Below are 18,264 nucleotides of genomic sequence, written 5' to 3'. Positions count from 1 at the left end.
CCAGTCTTTTCGGCTGGGGTGATGTATGTCAGAGACAGTCCATACAAGGCATCCTAGTCCATCAATCATCTAAAGACCAGGGCAGTGCATTTGGCCCTGATGACGTTTCTCCACCTGGTGAGGCTCTCCGATCTGGCAGTTGTGTCCTTCCTGGAGACTTAATGTAGTCTTAAGGAGTATGTGTAATCCCCCCTTCGAACCTCTGTGACGTGCAACTATGAAGGATCTCATTTTGAAAGTGGTTTTCTTGGTGGCTATCTGTTCGGCGCATAGGATTTCCGAGATTCAAGCTTTATCCTGTAGGGAGCCCTTTTTGAGGTTTTCGGACAAGAGAGTTTCCTTGAGGACGGTACTTTCCTTCTTGCCCAAGGTGGTGTCATCCTTTACTTAAATCATTCCGTAGAACTCCCATCCTTCTCAAATTTGGATCCTTTGGCATCGCAAACTAGAGATTTACATTGGACATAAAGCATGCATTGATGAAGTACCTAGAGGTCACCAATAGTTTCCACATGTTGGACCACCTTTTTGTGCTGTGGAGTGGCGTCAAAAGCTATTATTGTGAGGTGGTTGAAAGAGGCTATTAGTTTGGCGTATATCTGTCAGGGTCGCCCGGTTCCAAAGGGCCTTCGAGCGCATTCTCCTCATTCGCAGTCGGCCTCCTGGGCCTAATGTCAACTAGTTTCTCCTCAAGAGATCTGTAGAGTGGCTACTTGGAAGTCATTGCACACTTTTGCCAGACATTATCGCCTGAATGTCCAGGCCCTAGAAACCAGGGGGTTTGGTGACAGTGTGCTTCAAGCGGGACTCTCTCAGTCTCCCACCCTATTTAGGGAAGCTTTGGTACATCCCAGGAGTCTGGATTGATCTGGGTCCATACAGGGAAAGGAAAATTGGTTCTTACCTTCTAATTTTCGTTCCTGTAGTACCACAGATCAGCCCAGAGTCCCGCCTACTGGAGGATTTGGGTAGTTGGGAGACTCCGCTTGATTTATCTTTTTTTTCGGTACTTGTCCTGAAGAGTGACAAAGGTTGGTCCTACACATGGTTTGTTTAGGCGTGTTTTAGCATTTTTAGCTTTGTTTCCCTCTCCCCACTGCTCATTTGAGGGAGTCTAGTTGGTTTGTTTTCTTGCTTGGGTACAGATCAATACTGAGGTGGCACCTTGTCTTAAGCGGCAGTGTCAGTAAAACTTTCTCTGTCTCCACCCGCTGGAGGGGAGGCAAAACCCAGGAGTCTGGACTGATCTGTGGTACTACAGGAATGAAAATTAGCAGGTAAGAACCAATTTTCCTTTTATACAGCAGCATTATAACAAGTGTATGAATTGAGGCTGTATTCATGGTGACTCTGGAGCTCTCAAGAAAAATAAAGGCAAGTAAAGAAAGCTATAATAACTGAGGAGGCCATTAAACAAATGTAGTTACTGATCTTTGCTTATTTTTAGGCTGTGAGACTGGTGACTGAGCTTAGTTTAGAATATCAAGTTTATGATCCCCAACTCTGGAATGGTCTAATTCAAAAATTACTTGGATTCAACATGGTAAGATACTGTAAAATATGGCTGGAAACTAGAACTTAAATATTATTGTTCATTTTGTATTTCTGTTAGATGATTTAATTTTTTTTTCATATTTTGAACTTGATTTATCAACATTTTTTCCCATTAGCATGTAAAGGAATGGTCCTTTGGCACAGGGAATGTAATTTTCACAGCCCTTTCCAAGATATGAGCTTTTTGAAAGTTGCACTTGCTATATGCAAGTAAAAGTGTGCATGTAGGGCCTCTGCATGTGCTTTTAGCTTCAGTAGGAGAGGCTTTCCTGGAGTCGGGGTTGGGGCAGGATTTGTCACTGTGCAAATAGTTTTGAACTTTCAAATGGGTGCATGTAGTTTTTGCCATGAAAAATATGTGTACAAACATATGGAGATAATTGTCAAAGTGAAAGTATATGCATGCTTTAACTTTGAAAATGAGTGCAGAGTCTCCAGGTAAAAAGTGCCCATAAAGTTTGCACATAAGCAGGCAATCTTAAAATTGCCCTCTTAAAGGCCAATTTTAAATGCCCTACACGCTCCAAAGCCGGGAGATACGCACATCTCCAACTGGCGTGTGCCATTCAGATTTTAAAAAGCAAGTGAGTACGTGCATATCTCCCGGTACGTGCACAAATCAAAAACTTAAAAAGGGGGCTTGGCATGGTCTGAGCAGAGCTTGGGTGGGAGATGGGCATTCCGGGGAGATACTTTGAAACGTGTGCATAAGTATTTATGCGCACCAGGGTGTGCTGGAGTCCCCTACTGTGTAACTTTACTTCTACTATGGACGCTGTGTAAGTATTAAAATTAAAAAAAAAAAACTAGGCAAGTCAGCGGGGTTTTAAGGGTCAGGATTAAAAGGGTAAAAAGGAGGCTAAATAACAGGTGGGGGGTAGGAAATCCGATCCATTAAATGGGAAAAGGGGAGCAAACTGGCTGAGTCCATCTGTCTACACTAAGGAAAACGAAATTATCAGGTAAGTAATTTCTCCATTTGTTAGCACGCATATCTAATAAAATCTCCCCACTTGCATGGTAGAGCCGACATTTGTGCGTACAGCCTATTTTATACTATGCGGGCATGTGCGCATTTATGTTATAAAATGGTTGCACCTTTGGGTGCGAACCGGCATACGCGTGTACATATATGCCCGGGGGCACTGTTTGAAAGTTATCGTCTTAATGGGCCCTGAGGTATGATTGTGTTCAATGTTGTATTTTTCATTTCAAAAGCTCTACCTCTTCACACTATCTGACCTAATAACAGCCTTTCCCAGCCCTGCTTTTAGTCTCAGACCTTGCTCTAAAATACTTTGGGAACATAATATCAAACATCTGTTGTTTGGTTTTTTTCTGCCTCCTTTGCCTCTAAAATTAATTTCCTTGTACACTAAGTGCTAGAATGAATCCCTAATGAGCTTGATTTGAACATAACCTTCACTCTGCCAGCAGGACTCTTTCTCCCCACTCTAGTGCAGCAGCCCACTGGGTCCTGATGCAGAGAGAAACATGTTTCCTGCTGCACACTAAGCCAAGCCATAGGACCAGCCCAGCAGTGGCGTAGCCACGGGTGGGCCTGGGTGGGCAGGTGCCCACCCAACTTAGACCCAGGCCCACCCAACTAGCACCGGAACTGCAAGGCTGTCGCGGGATGCCATCCCCGTGACAGCGAACAAGAGAACCCACGCCTCGCGCGCCATCACGGCACACGTGGGGAAGCGCTGCTGCGGCCGTATGGCCGACCGGTCTTCCTGTTCGGGGTGGGGGGGAGCGGAAGCGCCGCGCGCAGCTTCCGCTTCCTCCCCCCAATGCAGGAAGATCAGCTGCCTCTCCTGCTGCCACCCGTTCTCCTGCTATCTTCGGGTCAGACGGCCCGCCGAACTTCCTGTTTGGGGGAGCGGAAGCGCTGCGCACAGCTTCCGCTTTCTCCCCCAGAGCAGGAAGATCAGCTGCCTCTCCTGCTGCCCACTGGCCTCCTGCTATCTTCTTCGGGCGTCGGGCCGTATGGTCCTCCGATCTTCCTGTTTGGGGGAGCGGAAGCGCTGCGCACAGCTTCCGCTTTCTCCCCCAGAGCAGGAAGATCAGCTGCCTCTCCTGCTGCCAATGGCCTCCTGCTATCTTCTTCAGGCGTCGGGCCGTATGGTCCTCCGATCTTCCTGTTTGGGGGAGCGGAAGCGCTGCGCACAGCTTCCGCTTTCTCCCCCAGAGCAGGAAGATCAGCTGCCTCTCCTGCTGCCACTGGCCTCCTGCTATCTTCTTCGGGCGTCGGGCCGTATGGTCCTCCGATCTTCCTGCTTGGGGGGGGGGGGAGGGAGGAAGCGGACGTTGTGCGCTGCGCTTCCGCTCCCCCTCCCCCCGACAGGAAGTTCGGCGGGCAGTACGGCCCGACGCCCGAAGAAGATAGCAGGAGGCCGGTGGCAGCAGGAGAGGCAGCTGATCTTCCTGCTCTGGGGGAGAAAGCGGAAGCTGTGCACGTGCTTGAATGTGTATGTGTGGATGAGAATGGGAGTGTGTGTGGGTGAAAACTGGAGCCTGGGTGTGTATGTGGGTGAGAATGGAAGCTTGAATATGTGGGGTGAATGGGAGCTCGAATGTGTGTATGTGTGGTTGAGAATGGGAGCCTGGGTTTGTGGGTGGGTGAGAATGGGAGCTTGAATGTGTGTATATATGGGTGAGAATGAGAGCCTGGGTTTGTGTGGGTGGGTGAGAATGGAAGCTTGAATATGTGGATAAGAATGGGTGCTTGAATGTGTGTATGTGTGGGTGAGAATAGTACCTTAAATGTGTATATGTATGGATGAGAATGGGAGCTTGAATATGTGTGGGTGAGACTGGGAGCATGGGTTTGTGGGTGAGAATGGGAGTCTGGGTTTATGTGTGTGGGTGAGAATGGGTGCCTGGATGTGCGTCTGTGTGTGCATAAGAATATAAGCCTGGGGAGGGGTGAGAAAGTGAGAACTTGAATGTGAGCTTGTGGGGGGGGGGGGAGAGCATATGAGAGTGACAGCTTGAGTGTGTGAGAGGGAGTCTGTGAGAGAAAGCGTGTATGTGTGTGTGTGTGTGTGTGGAAGGGAAGATGACAGTAATAGAAGAAAGACACTGAAAAGGAATTAGGAAGTGAGCTATAAGGGAAAAAATGGGAAAAAGAGACCAGGACCAACTGATTAGAAAAATACAAAGATCAGACAACAAAGGTAAAAATATATATCTATATTTTGAGATGTTAGCAATTTAAATATAAGCAACACAACCGCTCTCTCAAAATTTATGGACAGGTAGGAGCCGTGTATAAAATCGTAATAATAAGAAGGCTAAAGTACCACAAATCACCGTGAATTATGTTTGTGTCATTAAGTAAACCTCATACTTAGGCGTAGATGTGAATGCTATGCTGCATAATTTGGCATTATTTATCAGTAAAAAAACTACTAGTAGACCTGCATGCCTACAGCCCACCCATGTTAACCTTGTGCCCACCCAAAAAATCAATTCTGGCTACGCCACTGCAGCCCAGTCCCATGACTTTTACCCTTGAAACCGTATTGGAGCAGCAGCACCTTCGTTTGGCATTTTGCTGCAATTCCTGGTTGCAATTTTCAAGCTCTCATCGTATGAACTCAGACCATATCATTTTTAGGTACTAGGGATATGCATTAATTTGAAACAAATGGGTAAAACAGAATGAACGAGCCTGTTTTCATTTAGTTTCAAACAAACCAAAAATGAAGGGAAAATCACAAAAATAACTCCTGAAAAAAAGAAATAATGAATCAAAAACAAAAAAATTAAGTGTGTACATTCCTGTCCTGTAGTAATGTTATGTCTCTTCCAGCTTCAGTACCTGAGGAAAGTGTTAGTAGCCATTACTGGAGAGCATTCCTTGTGGCAGGTATGTAAATAACAAGTGATGAACTTATTTTTGCCTTTTTGTTTTCAGTTGTCTTACTGCAATATTATTGGTACTTTGACATAAATGTTACAGAATATATTGAAAATTACTTGATAATTTAATGTTTAATGGTAATGAACTTATAGCTGTTCAAGAATATTACAATTCTGTGTTTTGTTTTGTTTTGTTTTTATTAAAATTACAAGGCTTTGCTTTATTGAGGATTTTTCCCATAAACAAAAATGCGAGAAGATGCCTGAGAAATCAGGCAAAAAAAAATGTGCAAAAAAAATGATGTGGATCATGTTGCAGGATATAATCTGGAACATAGAATAATTACAAATTTCAATTCTTTAACAATTGACAACTTACCCTTTAACAGAGGCTTGGTGGAAACAGGGCCAGATTCAAGATTGTGGTGCCCATAGGCAGAATGCCTTGGCAGTGCAACTTTGAAGCTGCACTGGCACATGGCTCTATAGCAAGCAGAAGCTGGCTTCTCTTTGTCCTAAACTCACCCTCTGCCCCTCTACTACCCTCCATGTTACCCCACTTACCCCCGTTCCTCCATGCCGTCTCTAAATCCTTTTAACCACATAATTACGTTATATTTAAGTGAATACCACCTTTCAGATAATACAGCCAGTCTCAATACTTCCTTAGCTCTACATAAGTTGATCGTAACTGTACATATTGTCAACTGTATATACCGTATTTTTCGCTCCATAAGACTCACCTGACCATAAGACGCACCTAGGATTCAGAGGGGGGAAATTAAAAAAAAAAAAAAAATTGTGCTAAACCGGCTCTGCGTCTGGGCGTCTTATGGAGCAAATTAGGGGAGTGCATAGCTTTTTTTTCTCCCCATTTTGTTTTCGGGTCTGGGTAGGGCCATTTCGATCCACTCCCCAGATCAGAAAACGTTTCTTTCTCTGGGAACCCCTCCCCCCCCCAAAAAAAACAACCCCCATCCCAACCCTTTAAATTAACAACCCACACCCTCCTGACCCCCCCCAAGACCTGCCGACTTAATTTTCTACAACCCCCCACCCTCCTGACCCCCCCAAGACCTGCCGACTTAATTTACTACAACCGCTGCTATTGGTCGGTCTCAGTGACATAGTGAGGGCAAAGGGCCGTCGGCGCCATTTTGTTTACTGGCAGCCGACGGCCGAAGCCCAGGAGATCGTTCCCGGACCGCTCCTGGACCCCCGCTGGACCACTAGGGACGTTTGGCAGGTCTTGGGGGGGGGGGTCAGGAGGGTAGGGGGTTGCAGTAAATTAAGTCAGCAGGTCTTGGGGGGGTCAGGAGGGTGGGGGGTTGCAGTAAATTAAGTCGGCAGGTCTTGGGGGAGTCAGGAGGGGGGGGGGTTGTTAGATTTTTGTTTGTTCTTTTTTTATATTCGCTCCATAAGACGCACATACATTTTCCCCCCACTTTTGGGGGGGGAAAAGTGCATCTTATGGAGCGAAAAATACTGTAGTTTTCCTCTAGTTTGTTTCTTACTTCTTCTATCAGTTCTGCCTTTCCCATCCCCCTATCCCCTCCCTCTCCCACCCCTCCGTTTTCTCCTTCCCCACCCTCCTCCCTTGTTTTATTGCTCTATTGTTTTATTGTTCTACTGTTTTATTGTAATTTTCCTCCTTGAGTTCATTGTAAACCGGCATGATGTGCTTCATGAATGTCAGTAAATAAAAGTTAATAAAATAAATAAATAAATAAATAAATATTTGGCACCCTATCCAGTTGCTATGCCTAAATCCGGGCCTGAGGGGTAACCTGCATGGAGCACTAGTTAATACTCTTTAAAAAAAAAAAAAAAAAAAAAAACTTGCTGGGCAGACAAGCTGGAACATTCTGGTCTTTATCTGCTATCATTTACTGTGTAACTATAACTTTGTTTCATTAGCCTATTGAACTCGAGAAGTTGCAATTTAAAAATGTGCTTAATTCCATCAGATCCCTAACTTTAGCCGAGCCTGGAGAAGCATAATTCTAGCGCCGTTCCTTTCAGGTATGAGAGCTTGATTTTAACAGGTTTGAGAGCTTGATTTAACATTTAACAAAAAATAAGAGTCAACAAAAAAGTTGTAGGTAAGACCTTTTGTTTAGACTAACAATACATTCGTGACGAGCTTTCCAGAATCCTCATTCCTTCATCAGGTCAGTGAAAAAACAGGGCAGTTACACTGGGTGTAAATAGTACTAAGCCAGCAAGGTCTTGAGTTGTTTACTGAGCTCTACTGGCATATGCAAAGTGAAAGGGGGAAAAGCTTTGACAGAAATGGCTGTAAAACCTTATCATTCAAAGGGCCTATGCCTGATGATGGACGAGAAAGCCAATGTCCTTATCAGGTCCTTTTGTGTTTGTTTCAGTGTTGATCATCCTAATTTCAAATGTTTTGAGTTTGTCTTGTTGCCTCACCTCTGTTAACATTCTCCCCCTTCCCTTTCCTGTTCTGTAATAGTGTATGCACGCAGTCTTGCCTTGCTGATTCTGTACTGTTTAAACCCAGTGCAACTGTGCTGTTTGTCCAGTGACCTGATGAAGGGACAATAACGCTCAAAAGCTTGTCGCAGATGTATTAAATGAATCCAATAAAAAGGCCTCACCTGCAGCTTATTTGACCCTTATTTCTACATATCCAAATGGACTAACAAGGCAACTACAATTTTTTGCTTAAATGTTTAAGCGTATCTTACATCGCTTCTCAGTAAAACCCGTGCTTACTTTGTTTACTTTTCAGCTTCGTGTCCACTGAGTCCTAAGCAGCTGGAAGAGTGCTATAACTGTTTTGTGGCTCTTCTAAAGTAAGAGGATGTTTATGTATGTGGTGAATGAATACAGTATTAAACATTTCAATCAAAGAGATTACAGAAGATACACCACCTACTTATTGAAAAAAGACTGTTGGTAAAATTATGTTTCCCTTGTGGTATGAAGACACCAGAATGTAATACAGTCAAATGCAACTCATTTATATATCCATTAATAACATCATAACTTAAAAGTATTCAATGTGTAGATATAGAATACCACAACTTTTGTCCTTAACAATGAGGCTTACGATTACCAGCAACTCCCTTGGCTGCTCAAAAGAGAGTTTCTGCCTTTGTGCTGATCATTCTTCCAGAGTCCTAGTTTCTTAACTTGCACTGTGTTGCCCAAGGAATAAATGCCACCACACTAAACTGACAAAATCAGATTACATGCTATGCCTGTCCTGTCACGGGACACCACTAGAGACAGTGTTCTCTCCTTTTGTCACTTGCTTGAATGAACAATTACCATCAGGGATAGTAAAATGTGAGATTTGGAAATTTCAAGAATTTATCTGTTGCCGTGTGTTTAGTTCTCCCTTGCATCTCTTGTAGTTTTTCGTTGTTTTTTGTTTATTTTTTTAGTATCCCCTTTTTTTTTTAATTGAAAAATGTTAAGGTCCCAGTGAAAATGACAGACAATTGTTTACTGCCAGTGCAGCATGCTGCACTGACTGGCAAAAACATCAAGACTCAACAGTAGTTTATTCAGCAGAAAAGAGTTTTCCAGTCTTATCTGCTGGCTGTCATTCTGTAACTCATAAAGACATTTCTTGGTACAAATTGGCTCTTCCACTTCTACATTTCCCATTCAAACCATTAAATAAGAGGGTGAGAGATTTTAATTTTGTGAAATGAAAGAGGGATATAAAAAATCAGAGTGTGACTGGATGTCAGTGCTTACTGGATATTCTTTGTTATTGTCTCTCTAAGGTGTCCTGTTTTGGCTGATTTGGATCTTATCGGAATTGCAAAGCAGTATGCCCAGTTAGACCTGCCAGCTTTCACACTAGGATGCTTGCTACTGATCCCCCAGTCAGAGAAAAGGCAACAACATATTCAGGTAACTGAAACCTGTAACCTGGTACATATTGTTCTCTGCTGGCAAAGAATATTAATGGGGCCTTTCCTAGCATGTAGCCAGATGGACTCAGGACCAATGCATTATGCTCCCCTGCCAACAGATGGAGATGGAATCAGATTGCAAAGCTAACGTCACCATACATATACCCCTGCAGTGACCTCAGTTCTCCAGTATTCTCCATCTCCAACAGACGGTAGACATGCCTCTTCCTATGGGGATTCCTGTACTTTTTGAAAGGAGAAATTCTACATTCTAAATTGAAGGAAATTGAGCCCCGCTCTCCTCCTCCCCCAGTTGAGAATTCCTGAGGCGATTTCCGAGATCCCTCAGAGGTGTGCTTTGGTCCAGTAGCTGGTTCCCAGCATGGGCTTTGCTGTTTAGGCAGCTGAAAGGCAGCAGGTGCAGGAAGCCGAGCGTGGCGGTGATAGCCAAAGCCCTCTCCCCCCACAGCCAGAGACTGTCTCTGTACTCAGCCAGTAAGCGCTGAGCCCAGGTAATTTAAAAAAAAAAAAAAGAAGATTTACCTCCCGCTTCAGAGACAATTAGAGGGAGATTCTATAGGGCTCCCCTTGGTCTCCTTGCTTGGTGCGCTGTACCAACATCGTTCCCACTTACATGAGGGCAAGGGGAATTGGACTTCCGAGCGGGTTGAGAAGCCCCGAGTGGGCTAGACCTCATCGAAGACTTGATCGGCACACTGCGTGGTAGGCCACGGCGGCGCCATCTTGCACGCATTTGTGTGTGCACCATATTGCCCTCCATAGGATGTCAGTAAGTGCAATGTGTCGGCTCTGCGAACACGCAGTGCGTGTAATGACGGGCATGTCCCTACTTGCACCCCTTTTAAAGCACATGATTCAGGAAGAGCTGTGTGCATGGGCTGCGCTTGCGCCTCACCCACCCGGACACTCGAAATTTGTACGCATACATTTTTAAGCACGAGCCAAGAGAGTGCACAACTACTGCTGCCATGGCGCCTTGCTCTCTGCAATGCTTTCCATATTGGAGCCTCACAGTCTGACTTGGACTACAACTTATGTCAGCACTGTGAGGAAGCCCAAGGAGAACTGGTGTCCTCGGACTTTGCTAATCCAGGCTCCTCCCATTCGGACGACGGGTTGGTCGCTGCCTTAACTGGAACTATGCCGGACCTCAGTATCCCCTTGACTGGGTCATCCATGGGAGAGGGAAATTCAACTGGTCCCACCCCAGTGCCTCCTGGTTTAGGCATGGACCCGGCTGCCTTTTCCTGGGTGGAGTTTTCCCAGGGGCTACAAGCCTTCATACAGGCACAGTCTACAGCCTCACCTGCTCCTGTTGGACGGAACCTGCCGGTGATCCCTCCCTCTCCCCCACCTGGTGCTGAACCGGACTCCCAGATACTCCAAGGACTGGGAAGGCTTGAGGCTGCTCTTGGAAAGGTTTACTACCCAACTCCTGGATGGTGTCCAAGCTTTCTGCAGAGAAATCAGAATGGGATTCTTTTTTGGCTCCATCATAGAATCTGCCCAGGGAACTCCCAGCATCTTCAGGGTCTGGGAAACCAGGGCCGGCAATTTGTCTCTATAAAAGAACTGTAACATGGTCCGATACAGTTCCAATGCAAGGGGGATTTTCCCATCTTCCAAGGCATCTGGATTCTCTTCTTCGTCCGTGCCATCCAGGTCCTTGCCTGGGATATTCTTGGTAAGGCGAAGCATACCTTGGTGTCTGCCGGTAGGAATGGGAGAGGGTTGAGTATAGTTATGGCTATCTGTTTTTAAATCATATTTTAATCGTTTTTTTAGTCATATTTTCAATTAAGTCCTTTCACTAGTATATATGTCCACAGTGACTTTTGAAGAGAATACTGGAGAGCTGAGGTCACTGCAGGGCTATATGTTCAGGGACGCCAGCTTTGCATCCTGACTCCGTCTCCATCTGCTGGCAGGGGAGCATAGGCCATTGGTCCTGAGTCCATCTGTCTACACTAAGGAAAACGAAATTATCAGATAAGTAATTTCCCCAATAAGAGGAGTAAATTTGTAGTCCTCGGAATGCAACACTATAGCTGACATTGGCACTAGAAATGAATTTTCTTATTTCAGCACTACATGGGCTACTGCAGGCACAAAAGTAAAGTACTTTTACTTTAGTTAATAGAATTGAGAGCCCATGATGATGTCTTCATTTGGTCATTTTGTTACAGACTGAATCTGGATGCAAACTGTAGATCAAGATTGCATATTTTCATGGTCTTTTTTTTTTCTCTGCAAGCTTTCTGAAGTACTGTATGTTTTATATTATTTTTTAGGATATACATTCTTTAGTTTTGGAAGAGATAATTTGAAAGCTGGTATAAAAAGGAAAATATGTTCACATCCTACCTAGTGTCATAAGTATGTTGGGCTCACGCTCGGGTAAATTTTAAAAGGGCCGCGTGTGTGTCCATAAATGAGCGTATCTCGCCGTGCGCAAAGATATGCGCTGTTTTCTAAAGTATACGCGTAGGTTATAAAATACTCTTCATGCACGTGTGTCTGCAGCTTCACACGCATGTCTTACGTGCTCTCTTCCCAGGTATTTAAAATTTGCATAGCTCCTGCACGGCCCAGTTACACAGAGTATGTGGCCATTTTTGCGCACGCAAGGCTTTTAAAATCTACCTCACTGTGTTTGAAAATAGCGGAAATTTTCCTTTGTACTTGAAGCATCCAAATCTGTGTTTCTGGTTGTAAACCAGTAATAGTAAATTGTAAGTGTTAAATTCCTCAAATGTGTTAAAAATCATTTTCTCTCTCCCCCCCCAAGGCTTTCATTTCTTCCTGTGATGCTGAGACGGTTCTACAGCAAGTGATTGATCACATGGAAACGGGGGAGGTAGCAGGCTTTGCATCCCAGGTAAGTCAACTTAAAAACAAAATCACATTATTTAGTACTGGCATTTCAGTGCCAAGTTACTGCTCAATAATCATTTAAAACCGTATATATTTGTTTACCTGAAATTTGTTGGGAGTTTATGAAAGCTTTTTTGTATCCGTGCAAATTTAGCCTATGATTTGGGTACAATGGGGGAGAGTGAGATCTTTCCATCCCCAGATGCGAGTTAGATTTTAATGCTGTGGTAAGAGATGTTTTCAGATTGTAGATCGGCTTTTAAGTGTTTGTCCTACAATGTGGTGAAGATTTGTTTTTGTAATTTGAGTGGTGAGTAGCACCGAAATCAATGTTAGTTCAAGCATATAGACTACTAGAGCATGCAGAAGGAACAGGCATATGTTCCATACGAAATCCAAAATCCATTTGTCTCTTGTTCTCTATGACAAAGTAGATTTGGTGGTTTAAATAATAATTTTCAGTCAAAAACCTGGCAAAGACTGTTAGCATTATTAGTAACGGTTTTGTCTAGCAAACATGACCCTGGTGCTTGAATGATCTGTAACTTGGAGGGTTGAATTGTCTTTGTTAAGATAATAAAAGTGCCAATTTTGGCCAAAATCAATTTATTGCAAATTACAAAAATTACTAATTGATTTTACTAAATAAATATTAATCTTTTAGGTTTAACAAACACCCTGACATCCCCAGTCATCAAATCTAGTTTGATCTGTACTTTAAGGGAAATAGGAGCCCTGGGGAAACTATAAAGGAGACAGATGAAAAAAATGTGCTTTTCCTGAACAGAAGTTTTCAGGTATATGTGTATCACTAACTCTGCTGTACAAGAACTGCTGTTGCTGTTTGTGTGCATCTGTTTCAGAGGAGAATCTCAAAAGACTAATGAGTTTATAAGTATATGTTTATTCTTATGACCTGCTGTGATGTGAGAGAGGCAATCTGTTAGCCGTGCTCATTTTTTTCTGAAATGGTTATGATAATCTACATACAGAAAGAAAGTGTTACCCATATTCCTCTTACATAGCTGAAGTGGATAATCACTAAACAGTACCTGCTGGTTTGTTTTTTTTAAATGTATTTTGTTTTATTTTATTATTTTTGCAGATCAAAGATTTAATTCTTGATAACATCTTCAGTAAGAAACAGTTTGAAAAGTTTATGACAACAAAATATTCTACATTGTTGAAACTCCATGCAATTAATGCCAACCAAGTGAAGGACCTGGTAGAATACTTTGTAAGCAAGAACTGGTAAGTGAGCACATGATATTGCATATAATTATGATAAAGTACCATACTGCAGATACAGTTCCTTTAAAAAACAAAAAAACTCTCCCAAGACAATTGAAGTCTTAAGAAAAATAATATACAAAAACATCTAAGCTAATGACTCTAGAAATCTCCAGTGACCACCTTGCAAATGTATCACAAATCAGCAAAGAATAGGTTTAAAACCTTAACAATTTATAGGTGAATTTAAACAATTATAGTTTAGATTTTAACTAATGTTGGGTTTTTTTACTTTAATTATCCCAGCATCTCATAACTATTAGTTAACCAGAGGGTTCTGTTAAACACAAACTATTTCATAGCCAAACTTTGTAGATTTCTTTTATTGTAGCTTTATGGTTTTTGAAAGAGAATCTTTCATTGAAGGTGGGACTCTTGTCACCCTGAAAATGTGGGAAGTAGAAAGTGTGCTGTGTATCTAGGCTGAACAGTATCAAATGTCGAATACCCAGTTAAATTGTGTTCTAATGCTTATTCATGTCAGGGACAGAGCTAAAATAGCAAGATACAAAAATGTTTACTGTGAAGTCAAGTAGCCTGCTGATCTGAATGTCTTTTTAGCATTTTGTTCAACAAACAGAAAAGCATTTACTGTATTTTTCGCTCCATAAGACGCATCTGACCATAAGACGCACCTAGGATTCAGAGGGGAAAAATTAAAAAAAAAAAAAAAATGGTGTGCTAAACCTGCTCTGTTCCCGGGCATATGTGCGTCTTATGGAGCAAATTAGGGGAGTGCATACAATTATTTTTTTTTTTGTCCCCATTTAGTTTTAGGGTCTGGGGAGGGCCATTTCGGTCTACTCCCCAGATCAGAAAACTTTTATCATTCTATTTCTGTGGGGGGAAAAAAAACCCATCCCAACCCTTTAATTTAATTAACTACAACCCCCCCCCCACTCTCCTGACCCCCCCAAACCTGCCAAAAGTCCCTGGTGGTCCAGCGGGGGTCCGGGAGCGATCTCCTGCACTTGGGCCGTCGGCTGCCAGTAATCAAAATGGCGCCGACGGCCCTTTGCCCTTAGTATGTGGGCCGACCAATGGCACCGTAGCCCCTGTGACATAGTAAGGGCAAAGGGCCGTTGGCGCCATTTTGATTACTGGCAGCTGACGGCCCTTTGCCCTTACTATGTCACAGGGGCTACCGGTGCCATTGGTCGGCCCCTGTGACAATCTAAGGGCAAAGGGCTGTTGGCGCCATTTTGATTACTGGCAGCCGACGGCCCAAGTGCAGGAGATCGCTCCCGGACCCCCGCTGGACCACCAGGGACCTTTAGCAGGTCTTGAGGAGGTCAGGAGAGTGGGAGGCTGTAGTTATTATTTTTTTTTATATTCGCTCCATAAGACGCACAGACATTTTCCCCTGATTTTTGGTGAGAAAAAAGTGCGTCTTATGGAGCAAAAAATACGGTATGTAAAATCACTGTCCATCTGATGACATGTTAAATATCCTAGGAATAAACAAATCATGGTAAAATTTGGGTGAAGGCCAACCAAGGGCCTAGAATTTAGCTATTAAAAATTACCTCAACATGATAGAGCGGAGGTCATTTTCAATAAGCTTGTATCAGAAAGCCTTGGAAAATTCATGCATGTACATGATTTTTACTTCCTTGTTTGAGTAGTAACGTAAAGGCAGGAGAGGTGCTCAAAAGTTTGTTAGCGTATGCGCCCAATATAAAAAGGGTATCAAAAGCAAAAGCACTGGAGATACATTCATGCTACTTTGACCTGTGTGTCTGGCGAGTAAGCGCCTGTTTAAAGGATGATTAAAAAAAAAAAAAAAGATCATAGGTGGCTGTGGCTTGTGACAAAAAAATTTAGATTATAATGATTAAATAGTGTCCTGCACAGCAAAGGGAAGTTCCCAGTATGTACCTAGATCAGTCCAGACTCCTGGGTTTTGCCTCCCTGCCAGCAGATGGAGACAGAGAAAGTTTCATTGACACTGTATATAAGTGTGCCACCTGCAGTCCCTCAGTATTGACCCGTATTTCTCTGTCTCCAGCAGTTGGTGTAAAACCTGCAGTTTGGAGAGAGAGAAAATATTTAAAAAAAGATTAAAAGACAATAAAATTTCTGGATCCTCACAGGGGGTTGTGAGATCCTGGTGGAGCCATCACCCCCCCCCCCCCCCCCCCCCCCGATTTGATAGCTTGGTCCAGAGGTCTGTGGGGTGGACAACTGGTGGTTCAGATACCTCATCCCCCCACGAGTCAGTAGTGGAACCTGTGCTATGACTGTCGCTGCCCGACGTCTCCACTCCGCCCTCCTTACTTCTTGGCGACTCCTCCCTCAGTTGATGGACGTCTGGCTGCCGCGGCGTCTGCCTGCCATCCTCTCCGGTGTCCCCAATCCGGCTTGGGCACTGCATCCCGCCATGTTGTTCAGCTGCCATAGGGTGTGCGTGCCGAGCGGCCCTGCTTCTTATTCCTTCTTTGGCGCGAACCTCAGGGGCGTCCCTCTGTGATGACGTCACACATCCCGGATACAAAAGCCTACTCTGTTTGCTAGCTAATCGAGTTAGCAAGGGACTCCTTATGGATGGGATTCGCTCTCCGTACCTAGCTACTCTGCCTCTCCTTATTGGACTTACTCTATCGGGGTACCCGCTCCTCGGGGGCCTCTCTCTTTTCTTTCAGGTCGCTGTCTGGAACCGGTACTCGCTGCCTGAGCTCACTTCTGCTTGGAAGAAACCGCTGCCTACACCATCAGTGAGTTACCATCTATATTCTCTCAGAGCTGTTCCCTGGAACCAGGTACTCGCTCCTCGAGGGCCTGCCTCTATTCCAGCTTCTGTTTTACCTTCCAGGAGAAACAACTGTGTGAGTAATCAACCAATGAGGCTCTATACCAGAACCCGGTGTATGCTCCACTGTACTCACTATCTCAGTTTCTCTCCACTGTAGCACAGCTATTGAGGGATCGCTGTTCCAGTGTCCTGAGGGACTACAAGCCCAGCCGGGCTTCATCTCTACTCACTACTGCCACCTCTGGTGGCTTCTCAACTCTGTTTAATAAAAGATAATTCTGAGTTGTGTGTTCTAAAGCTGAGCCTGACCTGTGGCCCCTCATGGGACTTCCCCCCGTGAGCGTGGTCATCTGCCACAGGGTCCACCCAAAACCTTACAAACAATAACCTGCTGGCAGTTATGCACTGCAAGTCCAGTGAAGCAGGGAAGTATCCCTTTTATATGGTTTGTCCTGGGCTGGGTCGCTAACATTTGGCGAAAGGAAACAGATATAGCCAGTGTTCTGGCTCTTTTCTGATCTGCCATGTGGCCTTCGCTTCTAGAACCTGAACCTCTGCACCAAAGGAAAGTATTGGTTTCTGTGTATCTTTATTTGTTCTCAGAGAGTAAAAAAAAAAAAAAAAAGAACAAGAAACAAGAAACAAGTTAGAGGAATCTGTGCAGCAGCGAAGTTTCGGGGGCGAGCTACCTTAGCAGCTCAGTGAGCTCAGCGATGGGGGGTTTTCAGCAGCTTCTCAGCCTGCGGAGGAGACTGGGTGTTGGCTCAGTGACACTATTCCCCACTTGCCACTGAGGTGCTGGTGGTGCCGTGGGTGTAGGGAGGAACCACGTGTGCGTGCAGCAAAAGTGGTATGGCGTTCGAAGGTCTGTGTCAAGCAACACCGCACTGGTAGAACAACCCTCGCGAGTGACGGGGTCTAGAGCTGAGCCTTTCCCCATCAGTGCGGAAACAGCAGACATTTTCAATTCCTTAACAGCATCAGCAAGAGAGGCAGGGGAATCCCCTCCTCAACTAACACCGGCGGTTCCCTGTCCTGCAAGGTGCACTGAGTCGTCGTCTCTGGTTCTGGTGGAGGTCTTCTGCCAGTTTTAATTTGCTTATGCACAAAGCTTGTTTAGTGGGATGCTGGCTTTTAGCCCCAGTCTCCATGAATTCTTGGCCAGTCAAGAGGCCTGAGCTGTTGAGAAGCTCTTCAAGCCTTCAATGATTTTTGGTGCTAGATGTTGAACAGATCTGGGCCTAAACGTGCTGAAGGTACAGGCAGGCTTTGTTTAGCCATGTGGTAGGCCGTGGCAGCAGTTCTTTTCCAGTGTGTGTAGTCATGTGCTCGCATTCTTACCATGTGGCAGTGGCATGTGCAGGGACCTGCGTGTGTGAGTCCGCAGCCTAGATTTGAGCGTTTACGTCTGCAACCTAGACTTGAGTGTGTATTTGTAGGTATTTGTGCACGTAAGGCCGTGACCTAGACAGGAGCCCATATTTGCAAGGGTACTTGTGTGAATAAGACTGCAACATAAACTTGAGCACTTATTTGCACGAGTACTTGTGTGTGTACAACCATGGTCTATATGAGTGCATATTTGCTCATGTACTTGTGTGTGTATTTGTGCACGTCCTGGAGGGGTGTGCGTGTATGCTTGGTTGGCATTCAGTGCGCACAGGAGGCCACCTAGAGCAGAAATTCAAGGGAGCTAGGTGCCGGGGATGAACATGGCCAATCACCTTGCTATCTGTGAGGCTTGCTGTCTGATAGCGATTCACTCCTCACTCTCCGTTTGTCGGCACTGTTTAGATGCTCAAAGCTATTTGACTACTACAGCTTTTGTCCATGTTGGGACATCCCCTCGCCCTATGGTGTATCTGGAAGGGAGTGGAGTGTGAGGCAAGGCAACAGTTGGTTCTCCTCTTCCCTTGTTCCCAAGGGCAGAAGCTTCCCCAAGAGAGAGAAGTTGAAGAGAGCAAGTTTGGGCCTATGGGCTCTGGTATAAATCCATCCATCCTCCTGGGTGGA

The 18,264-nt window shown here is 44.6% G+C and overlaps 1 protein-coding gene across 3 annotated transcripts in view; it reads left to right on the top strand.

Annotated features, from left to right (window-relative positions):
* KNTC1 (kinetochore associated 1) overlaps positions 1 to 18,264 on the top strand; it is a 422,937-nt gene that overhangs the window by 384,842 nt on the left and 19,831 nt on the right. For all 3 annotated transcript variants that reach the window (XM_029571458.1, XM_029571459.1, XM_029571460.1), the window contains exons 56-62: positions 1,448 to 1,543; positions 5,372 to 5,428; positions 7,389 to 7,443; positions 8,177 to 8,240; positions 9,183 to 9,312; positions 12,124 to 12,213; positions 13,315 to 13,460. In XM_029571458.1, the coding sequence (XP_029427318.1) occupies positions 1,448 to 1,543; positions 5,372 to 5,428; positions 7,389 to 7,443; positions 8,177 to 8,240; positions 9,183 to 9,312; positions 12,124 to 12,213; positions 13,315 to 13,460 (638 nt within the window). The remainder of the gene's footprint in view (positions 1 to 1,447; positions 1,544 to 5,371; positions 5,429 to 7,388; positions 7,444 to 8,176; positions 8,241 to 9,182; positions 9,313 to 12,123; positions 12,214 to 13,314; positions 13,461 to 18,264) is intronic.

Source organism: Rhinatrema bivittatum, chromosome 11, assembly GCF_901001135.1.
Source record: "Rhinatrema bivittatum chromosome 11, aRhiBiv1.1, whole genome shotgun sequence".
NCBI lineage: Eukaryota > Metazoa > Chordata > Amphibia > Gymnophiona > Rhinatrematidae > Rhinatrema > Rhinatrema bivittatum.
The sequence above is the reverse complement of the archived record's forward strand: the minus strand, read 5'-3'. Positions and strand labels throughout refer to the sequence as shown.